This window comes from Coccinella septempunctata, chromosome 2 (assembly GCF_907165205.1).
Source record: "Coccinella septempunctata chromosome 2, icCocSept1.1, whole genome shotgun sequence".
Classification (NCBI taxonomy): domain Eukaryota; kingdom Metazoa; phylum Arthropoda; class Insecta; order Coleoptera; family Coccinellidae; genus Coccinella; species Coccinella septempunctata.
This window is the reverse complement of record NC_058190.1, coordinates 32,086,767-32,098,643: the sequence shown is the minus strand read 5'-3', so window position 1 is coordinate 32,098,643 and position 11,877 is coordinate 32,086,767. Positions and strand designations below refer to the sequence as shown.

Below are 11,877 nucleotides of genomic sequence, written 5' to 3'. Positions count from 1 at the left end.
CGCAGAGCTTGTGCCATTTAATAACCTGACACCTCGCCTGACACAATTTAGGACCATAAAGTATATTATCATATTATCAATGAAATGACCTGCCAACTAGGCCGAACTAGTTTTTGAGTTTTTTAATTGGGGGAACAATCAGAGACACGACGTATGTTATATATTCTGAATCAGAAAAAATATGGGACTGGAATATGTAGAAATAACAAAGCGTTTTTATTCAAAAAAATAAAAGAAAACCAAAGAAGATAGAGAGATGAGGTTATTTGAAAATCGAGGTCGAAAACATGCCATCCATTTTCCCATCGAATTTTGCCCACTCCGAACATATTAAAATTCGCCTTCAAGTTCGTAACGTAACGGATAAATAGTATTGATCAAAAGGTAAAAAAGAATAGAATCGATAATGAAAATATAGAGTAACTAGCTTAAGTCGTGAGTCTGATAAACCTATTCAGATGTAAATGAATACTTGGGTTCTTTCCTTCTGTAGCAAAAATATTTGCAGCCATAGATATTTTGAGGTGAGCTTGAGATAAAAAGATAGCAAATTCAAACGCAATATCGTTGAAATTTTTTCAGTAGTATCTCTTCATTTCAACAGTATAATTTTCAACAATTTCATTTCAATTAATATTTTTCAGATTATTTATAGTTTTTCATTGCTGTAAGAGTACTAATAGATGCAGGATCAAACTCAAAAAATAAACTGAAATCTACTTTTTGTGAGCCCAGTTATACAAGATAACTCACAAGGTTTCTAGACTAATACCAAATCTGCATCATTCCATGGGTGACAATGAAATACTCACATTTCATATGGATAATTTAATCCATTTGCAACTTCTTCTCTTCGATTCCGACTTGCAGGTGACGATTACTGAAAATGAGGAGAATATCCAAGGTTTTTCACCTGCGACGATTTCAACTGATGGTTATTCATGGAAACCCAAATTTCAAGATCAAAATTCAGCGAAATAATCTGTTTTTCTTTGATCTTAGCTTTTTCCGTCTCCTGTAGCACGCGATAGGATAAAATGAATTGAAAACCTGAAACAACTTCATTTCAAAGCTAGTTTTCCTTATCTGCGAGTTCTACATGTTGAAAAATCAGGTCAGCACTGGGACTGAATGAAACATCTATGTTTTATATATCCCACGTAGGATTTTAGATTGCCAGCAGTTCCTTTGTAGCAAGTCATGCAAAGTTATATTGACATCAACTTTTTGTTAGTATTTTCAATGGCAATAATTTTGTTGAAATTATTGAGCTTGAGGTTCCTTAGGCATAAAATTTTCATTGGTTACCCTAATGTAGCAGGCAACTCTTAAAATTGTAGTTAATGAATAACTGAATAAAAGTGACATTCAGACAGATAAGTTTCCGTCACAACATCTTACATTGTACATCGCAAATAGAGCTATATATGCATTCGACATAGTCTTTTGGGTAACAAAGAAAATCCATATAGTAGGAGCACAACCAGAATAACAATAACAATCATACTCTACAAGTAGATCTTTCAACAAGAGTTCCATTTGGTACGAATAGCCTCCTTCACACTAGGAATAAACGGATGTAAGTCACCTAAATTTGCACTTAGCGTCAATTCAATACACCTTCGCCTAAAATGAATTAAACATATCTGCTTAATCGCCCAACTTCCTCATCCACAAATGCGTCGAGAAGATTAGGAATTGACTGAATCGCATAAAGTATTTGGGAACGGAATTTGTGCTGCTGGAATTAACACCTTCTAAGTGAGTGCTGTGTTCGCGGATTGGTGCTATCTGAGGTGTGTCCTCCATGATTTCCATGTCTCTTATCTCTTTGTACAAGCTGTACATCGAGGCGACGCAGCTAAGCTTCATACGGCCATTCTTGAATAGATCTTGGGTTGAATTGATGACGATCGTTGAGCGGACTGTTTCTAGGCCTGGCAGAGCATCGTAGTAGACAACGGAGTTCTGGATTTGAACACCGGTTCTCTGATCAGCCTGAAACGAAAGGTACATCAATAAATATTGGATCGAATACTCTTGGACAGAAACAAGAAACAGCTTTTTTTCCGCTTGTTCAATCTCAAATAACTTTCTTGCGTTTTCTTTCAATTTTCAGCAGTGTTTGTCAGATACTAGGCATTTGTATTTTGTTTTTGATTTCACATAATTACTAGAGCATCTTCCAGAGATTTTCTGATTGGGTAGACCAAAAAGTTTCATATCATCCATATTTTTTGAGCACGCTGACAAGAATTTAGTCGAATGAAATTTACAAGCATCCCTTGTGAACTATTCTTGAAAAACAAACGAATTTTTATTGGATTTTTATGGAAGCAAGTTCATATATAGTACCGGATTGAAACTAAATATTTCCGTCACTAGACGATTTGAAAGGAATCTGCGAAGAGCGCTTGTATAGACGTTGGGAAACACAATTTTTCGTATTTCGTTTTTTACGCAACTTGCTTTGCTCGAAGCGCAGAAATACACTCATTAGAAAAAGAAAAAATAATGCTTTTCCAAACTGGTTGCACAAATAACTATTCCTTATTGATTGGAAATTTGATGTCATGTTCCTTTCAATATATACCGACAGACTTGTTGCATTCAAGAATAAAAAACAAAAATTTCTATCGTTATGATAATAAAATTTCACAAAATGTCACCAACGGCCGGTTTCATAATGAAACCTAAAGTCGCTTTAATTTTAAAGCTTTCTTTAATCCTACTAACGTCCAGTTTCATAATCAAATTTAAAGTCACTTTAAGCTTAAAGCTTCCTTTAGTGTCATTTTAAGTAAGGTTGAAGGAAGCTTTAAAATTGATGGGTCTTTAGGTTTGATTATGAAACCGGGCGTAAAAATGACAGTAAAGGAAGCTTTAAGCTTAAAGTGACTCTAAATTTAATTATGAAACTGGACGTAAGAATTGAAATCAATAAAAAATATCTATGGTTGTTCAATGGCGCATCCAGCGAATGAGTTGAGGGGGGTCAATAATGAGTACTTAGTAATAAGCTTAGGGGGGCTGCCCTGAATTATAAGGTAATGAGCGAGAGCGTATGTGTGGTATGTAGATACAATATTCATCATGAGAAGTCAGAACTCACGGCGAAAAATTGAGGAACGTATACAGGCTGCTATTCTTGATAAAAAACCCAAAATAAAATTTTTGGATTTTGCCTTCTTTCCGAGATATAAGTGTTTTAAAATTTCTTCATGTCATCAATTTTAAACTTAAATAGCTGATAAAAATACAGAAAAAATTAAATCAAATGTTTAAAAATGCCACCATTAGCTTCGATACATGCTTGGCAATGGAGAATAAGGGAATTGTATACCTACTAATTTCATGTTTTGCCTATTCTGAGTGGATTCGACTGCCTTAGTAATTCGTTCCATCAATTGTTTTTTATCATTAATTTCCACTGCTTAAACTTGTTGTTTCAAATATCCCCAGACAAAATAATCCAAAGGATTCAAATCAGCTGATCTCGCTGGCCATAGCACCTTTGATGAGCGTCAGAAAACACCCGGCGAGATTTTTGGCGTCTATTAGGAAATCTCATGTTGTAATCCCGACAAGCTTTTAATGAGCTGCCATCACAAAAACCATACACAAAAATAATATCTGTATATTCTTCGTTAGAAAACTGCATGTTTAACAGAAGGACAAAAGCAGCAAAGCAATTTTTGACTTGGCAAACAATAAGTGTTTTGTCACCAGGTGACATTCATCTGATTTATTTCTAGGCTTACTATAATTTATAAAATTTAATTGGTTGCATACAGAAACATTAATGTCCAAAAACTCGGGAAGGAAGCCTCATCGGCCAAAATTTTTTTTTTACGTTTAATCAAGAATATCAATCTATATGTCGCCTCGAGTTTTGAATCACTCTGTATATATTTATATATGAAACTCAAAGTTTGATATATTTTCATTTGCATTCGAAGATTTAGTGTGCAGAACTCTTTTCTGAAACCCTCATGGATGCGCCCCTGTGGTTTTTATTCATTTATGCAGTGGAAAAGAAGTGCAAAAGAAATAAATCTAAAAAAGTGATGTTTGGATTAACGAGATTTTTTTTAATAATTACTTGAAAATATTCCCCATCGAATTTTGATATGAATTCGATTATATGATTCTACTGATCATGCATTTCTAGACTTATTCGAGCTTCTTATTATTGTTTCTCATTATTATTTCTTGATGAAATTCTTGTCATATCACTTAATTCCATTCTTTATTTAAGCGCTTGGCTCAAAAACATCAACTAGAAAAAATTATTTCTTTTGAGTATAAAACTTTCAATGTAATTCAGTATCATATAGGTATAGTTCAATATATAAAAGATATTTTTCTGTTGGAGCACTAGTCTAGTAAAATTAATCTGTCAGCTAAAATGTCGACGGAAGAATTATGTGTTGACGAAACCTTGAAATCGGTCAACAGGAATACAGCGAACAAGTTAAAAATCATTAATCCTATTCTGTGCAATTGTCAGTTCAATATCGCATCTACATCCTCTATTATGTTATTTGCAAATGCAAACGAGGGATGAAAGGATGGATTGATTTTTCATTTCATGCCTTTTCAACTGCTCGTTTTCCAGTCATGTATAGAATTAATTGAATCGTATCGAATGGAGCTATCGGCTATCCTGATGATATAACTTTAATAATTTCATATTTTTCAAGAACCGAATTTTACGATATTTGGACGTAAGGTAAGTAAGCAGATTTCTACGTTCTTCATGGTACTGCCCTACTGTCGTTTAGCGTTTTATTATTATCGAAGAAACTTTATTGGCCCCTCTAGATGAAGTATTGGAATAACGCTAAAAATTTTCTCCCAGTGAACTGACCCCTAGGCACAAAATTAGGATTAGCAGTATATGAGGGACAAAAGACAGATCGACTGTCTTGGATTATAAGAGGTTACTCTATATGCTCTATATGTTCCAAATTTTTTTATACGATAAAAATAAGAGGAATGTTATTATTCTGACAAACTGTTTATAAACGAAAAATTAAAGACTCCACGTGTAGTTTGTTGGATCAAAATAATAATTTGGCCAATTGTTCAGTAGGAATAGATCGTATTTGGATTAATTTAGGTACTGAGGAACGAACTTACTTCCGGTAATTTCAAATTTAAGTGAATCAACGTCTCCATATGTTGATAAATATGAATTGACCAACTACAATTTTGAAGATTTTTAAGAATTCATCTGATGAAGGTGTCTGATATAGACTTCTAAACGTTACGAAGTTTTACGATAAAGTTTCATTTTTCGTTCATAAAACTCTCATTTTTTAAGGGATTTGAATTTTAATGGAGCATTAAATTTATTAAACGTACTCTTCTGGGCGTTAAAAAACTATTGAGAATAGCGACATCTGACAAAAAAATCCCATCGAAAAGTTCAGGGTGATTCATTCTTCCGACATCAAACTCAAGTGAAGCAGGAACTGATGACAACCAAATCTGAAATATCGTTGAACTATATAGAGCTGAAATCAGAAATATAGACAAATAAATGAACTTGATTCATTGTTCATCTACAATTCCACCACAAACGGTGAATCTTCTCATATTTCACAGAGAAGACAAGCCCCTACATTCTAACATGAACCCTAAATCATTGTCTCTGACATTCTCAAAGCCTACGTAAAAAGCGTGGGGTGTCCCTGTCAACAATTTTTTCTTGGCATTGTTTCATTTCCACTTTAATCTAGGTAATGTTGAAGATCACAATTTCAGAGAAATAGACAGGGTGTAAGAGAATAATTGCGGGAAAATTTGAGCGGAGATTCCTTGTCAAAAATAGTGTGGGGTCTTTGATTGCAACGGGTTGAAAATGCCACCCCAAATTAGGACACTAATGATTTCTTGCTAAAAGTAACGGTTTTGCTAAAAAAATCAAAATTTACGTAGGCTAAGTCACTGCACTGAAAATTCTCATTGTCATGATCAACATGATAATCATAATCTTCATCATCATTTTCTACTGATTTTGTGTTTGAATCTTGAGAATTATCAAAATTTCAGCCTTTCCGAAATGGTTTCTCGACTCTTTTGAGATCATTCACTTCGCAAGTGACCTGTCCGATAACGTAGAGTATTTTCAAACTTCGATAGCGTCTGCCTTCTTTTAGCAACCGAATTAATATCTGCCGATATCATGTTTCACTCTTCAACATCCTTATAATACACTGCGCAAAAAAATTAACGCACATTATGGAAATCTCAAATTTATTCTACAACTGAAGGTGTTCTCAATGATAATTATTTTTATCAGAATTATGCATGCATATGTTATCCACTTTCAACGGTTTTCTTCAATACAGATGTTTTTTCCCAACAGGAATAAAAAAAGATGATATTATCAGATTTTGAATGTATTGGCTCCATTCTAAAATCAGTTGTTCTCGATCAATTCTAGTGATCAATAGTTTTTCTTTCGTTTGATTTTCTACACTCGATCGCTCTGCAACGCGAAACACGCAATTTAACCCAAGAGGAATGTGCCCAAGCGGTAGTTTTGCGAGAAGAAGGGTGGACATACACAACAATTGCAGAAAAGTTTGGAGTTTCCCATACAAGTGTGTCCAGAATGTTGCAGCGATTCAGGGAGACGGGTATGAATGTCCGAAGACCAGGACAGGGTAGACCACGGGTAACAACTGCCATTCAAGAACGTTACCAAAGAGTAACAACTTGATACTCTTTGACGTTACTTGAGAGTTTCTTCGTTGAGACAACGGTTTGCAACCGCTCGCCTCCTTCAAATTCACCTTGAGCAAACTCATATGGGGCCATTTGCCCCATACATTGGTGAAAATTGCATTTTTATAGACGATAATACTAGACCCCATCGTGCGCGCATCGTTCAGGAGTACCTTGAAGAGGTTGAAGTCTCTCGAATGGAATGGCCTGCAAGAAGTCCTGATATCAATCCGATTGAGCAGGTTTGGGACAACCTCAATAGAAGGCTGAGAAGTTCAGAAAATCATCCAGCTACTCTTAATGACTTAGGTATCCAACTCGGAGAAATCTGGGAAGGATTAGATCAGAACATATTAAGATCACTCATTTTGAGTATGAACCGTCGTTTCTGAGCTGTAATTAACGCAAGGGGTGGAAATACCAAGTATTAAATCACTTATCAGCATTTCAGTATTTTGAAAATTGCCCATTTCTCTTCTTTCACATGAGATTCGGTGGAATCCTGAATTTTTCTTCCATTTAATGTGTCTTGTTTCGTTCAAAATCGTCCCGAGAGAACATGAAAAATAAGTTATAAAATCAATGTAGAGTTAACTTTCATTAAAATTGAGATTTTCAGAATGTGCGTTAATTTTTTTGCGCATTGTATAATATATCCTCATATTATAATATTAAAATTTCATCCTTCCTGAAATGGTTTGATATTTTACCTTTTACTTCATCGAAGATGGCGCATTATTTGTAATTGTGTTACAAAGTAGGTGAAACAAAAATAAATCCTTCTGAAATTTATAATTTTTATCTATAAAAGTGCACTGGGCACTAATGAGATGTTCTCTGTTCGAGTGAGTCCAAGGAATCATATTATATTTCGAAGAATCAGCTTTCCTCAAATTCTTGTTCTTTCCACGTTGTTAGCTCTCATTTTTGATTCTTTGTCTTTTTCTGAGAACAGTATTATAATTGACACGTTTGATGGTAAAAAATTCGGAACCTCCTAAAAAACTACCCAAGTTTCAATCAAGTCATCCGTGAAGGGGAAAACAAGCAGGAATTGTTCCTAACTGATGAAACAAAAGAAATCCTCATCCAGCACCTTCATCACGCCAACCAATTATTTCAGCAGCCGCCAGATTCGTGAAATTCAATTCAGTCCGCGTAAGGTAATGAAAATGCGAGAGGGACATTTTAATGAACTCTTTTGTGAGTTCGCTTTCTGTCATCGCTTTCTAGCTATGATAGATAACTAGGGAGTCGGACTGAGCCTAGCCTATATTGAAAGTAGATACCCTTGGGCTTCAGATGACACTTCCGTGTTTGAGAATGGCCATTTATTCTGCTGTCCAGCGAGAGCTGGTCTCACGTTCGTTTCGCGAGTATTCTGTCAACGGTGAATGAGAACGTGTATCAGCTGGCACACGTTTATTTGCTGTAGTTAATTGGAAAATAAAAGTTTGGTATTCCTATTGTTGGATGCAGTTTGTTTGTATTTGCATGTTAATCAACACATGACTGACTGTATGTTGACCGAAGGGTTGTAATTTTAGGTACCTATACATTGGATGGAATCAACACTAGGTCGACCCACCGAAAATTCGAGCGTAAAACCTATCAAAATGAATTTCACCCTATATTTCAACGAATTCAGCACCTAGAGAGAGCGAGACAGAGAATGGAACGTGAAACAGTTTTTTTATATACCATTGCTCTACATTCGCATCAGTTAAAAAATTTGAGTCTGTCGAAGTTGAAATGAAGCATCCTTTTTCTCTCTTTTTATTCGAACACCCCTCCTTTATTGTTGTTAGAGCTGGGAAAAACATCCGCTTTGAGTATGGACCTTGAAGTCGCAGTGCAATAAAAACCCTCTCGAATAATAAAAAAAATTTATCAAAATACAAATTACAAAAGTCTATCTGGCATGCATTCAAAATAAGAAAGACAAAAGATTTTGAAGTAGTATATTTAAAAGTTTGAATACAGAATAAATAACAACTACTGTATTCCAAAAGATTCAAGTGGGAAGTTATATAAATAAAAAAAAATTTATTCAGCTCAGCCTATTATTGCTCGGTGAAAAAATTCCTTTAGAACACCAAACTTTTAATTAAAGTCCATAACCGCCGTCGTGCACCTTATTGGATCTTGGACCTACATATGGAGTAAATTTGATCATTCGTTGGACATTCGTTTTGATAAACTTACAGAATAAATAATTATATATGGATACTTATCAAATTTGATATGCAAATGTGCATTTCAATAACAATTTTTGTACCATATTAGGTCCTTCCGTTTGTAGCACTTTTCTACACTCGGTGTAATTTACTCTCGATTTTAGTATTCGTTCGCCGATTGGATTTACACCAGTGTAGAGGAGCTGTAGTTTGTCAACACCTAGTCAAGAGGAGGTATAATATTTATTTAGTCCGAGATGCTGGCGACGAAAATCGGCAAGAGTTTTGTAATGGCTCATATTTAAATATTAGTTAGTTTTGGTGGCGTACATGAGTCAGCACCCACTCTCAAGGTCAGTCAGTGGTGGCGACGCTCTTTGATTTATGTGAAATTACAATACACGTACTTTGGGCTGCTGACTGACTCTGTTCAAATTATATGTGGTCTGACTATTTTATTCTCAAATAATACACTGCGCAAAAAAATTAACGCACATTCTGAAAATCTCAATTTTAATGAAAGTCAACTCTACATTGACTTTCTAACTTATTTTTTATGTTCTCTCGGGAAGGTTTTGAACGAAACAAGACACATTAAAAGGAAGAAAAATTCAGGATTTAACCGAATCTTATGTGAAAGAAGAGAAATAAAAATTTTTCGAAATACTGAAATGCTGATAAGTGATTTAATACTTGGTATTTCCACCCCTTGCGTTAATTACAGCTCGGCAACGACGGTTCATACTCAAAATGAGTGATCTTAAAATGTTCTGATCTAATCCTTCCCAGATTTCTCCGAGTTGGACTCCTAAGTCATTAAGAGTAGCTGGATGATTTTCTGAACTTCTATTGAGGTTGTCCCAAACCTGCTCAATCGGATTGAGATCTGAACTTCTTGCTGGCCATTCCATTCGAGAGACTCAACCTCTTCAAGGTACTCCTGAACGATGCGCGCACGATGGGGTCTGGCATTATCGTGCATAAAAAGGAAATTTTCACCAATGTATGGGGCAAATGGCACTACATGCTCTTCAAGAATATTCCTTATATACTTATCAGCATTCATAGCTCCATTATCAACGACCACTAGGTCTGTGCGAATAGTCAAAGTTATTCCACCCCATACCATATAATCGATCCTCCCCCGAAACCAGTAGTATTCAGGAAATTGCACTGAGCATATCTTTCTTGTGGACGTCTGTATACAAGGGAACGTCGATCATAATGGTAGAGGCAGAATCTAGACTCATCTGTGAAGAGAACTCTCTCCCAATCGGCCTCTTCCCAATGGATATGCTCTCTCGCAAAATCGAAACGCGCCCTTCGATGGGCTGGGGTAAGAGCTGGGCCTCTTGCCGCGACACGAGGCCTTAAATCATATTCTCTGAGGCGATTTCTTATTGTCTGGGTGCTAATTTGCACCTCATGAGTTTGCTCAAGCTCGATTTGAAGGAGGCGAGCGGTTGCAAACCGTTGTCTCAACGAAGAAACTCTCAAGTAACGTTCTTGAATGGCAGTTGTTACCCGTGGTCTACCCTGTCCTGGTCTTCGGACATTCATACCTGTCTCCCTGAATCGCTGCAACATTGTGGACACTCTTGTATGGGAAACTCCAAACCTTTCTGCAATTCTTGTGTATGTCCACCCTTCTTCTCGCAAAACTACCGCTTGGGCACATTCCTCTTAGGTCAAATTGCGTGTTTCGCGTTGCATAGCGATCGAGTTTAGAAAATCAAACGAAAAAAAAACTATTGATCACTAGAATTGATCGAGAACTACTGATTTCAGAATGGAGCCAATACATTCAAAATCTGATAATATCATCTTTTCTAATTCCTGCTGGGAAAAAACATCTGTATTGAAGAAAACCGTTGAAAGTGGATAACATATGCATGCATAATTCTGATAAAAATATTTATCATTGAGAACATCTTCAGTTGTAGAATAAATTTGAGATTTCCATAATGTGCGTTAATTTTTTTGCGCAGTGTATATGATATTTGATCAATAAATGCTCATTACAAATCTCTTGAAACGACATCGTTAAGGCAGCAACTTCTGTGGGGAACTGACCCACCGCGTTTCACTAAAATAAGGTCTGACCACTTTCTCAAGTTTTCTGTTCTATAAAATAGCTGAGTGACTATGTATTTGCAATCATTACATAGTACTTGTAGACTATGTTGTAATTTTACATGCCTACATCAAAGCGCGTCGCCGCTAGGTGTTCCAATACCTGACCTTGAGAGTGGTTGCTGACTAATGTACACCCTCAAAATTAACTAATATTTAATTATGAGCCATTACAAAACTCTTGCCGATTTTCGTTGCCAGTTCTCGGACTATTAGTCTTCTGTGGTGTGAAATGCAAATTTTGATGTTAATGTCACGGACGTAACAGTAATCTACTTCAAAATGGATACGATTAAATTTGAAATTTGCGCATTAAGTTCATCACTTTTCTAGAGGATGAAAAAGTAACATATCTTCTGAGAAACGTAACCATAGATTAAATCAAAATTATTGGACTATGAGCGTAACAATCTATAACTTCAATGTTTTTTTCATTCTTTTGCGCTACTACACCGAAAATCATTTGATTCAAAGAGTAGATTACTCTAGACCAACAAACAGACGAAAGGACATAATAAGTCATTTCGTTTGCATAGGAAGTGTGGCACTTTTCTACACTCGGTGTAATTTACACTCGACTTTGATGACAATTTGATGTTAATGTCGCGGACGTCACAGTAATCTTCATCAAACTGGATACGATTAAATTTAAAATTTGCGATAAGTTCATCACTTTACAAGAGGATGAAAAAGTAACAAATCTTCTGAGAAACCATAGATTAAATCAAAATTTTTAGTCTATGAGCGTAATGACCTAACTTCAGTGATTTTTTCAATTCGTTTGCGAAACTACACTGAAAATCAGCTGATTCAGAGTGCAGTGTAGATTACA

The 11,877-nt window shown here is 35.6% G+C and overlaps 1 protein-coding gene across 1 annotated transcript in view; it reads right to left on the bottom strand.

Moving 5' to 3' along the window:
* Positions 1 to 1,118: 1,118 nt before the first annotated feature.
* LOC123307714 overlaps positions 1,119 to 11,877 on the bottom strand; it is a 465,084-nt gene continuing 454,325 nt past the window's right edge. Inside the window, exon 6 of the mRNA XM_044890127.1 lies at positions 1,119 to 1,998. Within this exon, the coding sequence (XP_044746062.1) occupies positions 1,651 to 1,998 (348 nt within the window). The 3' untranslated portion in view covers positions 1,119 to 1,650. The remainder of the gene's footprint in view (positions 1,999 to 11,877) is intronic.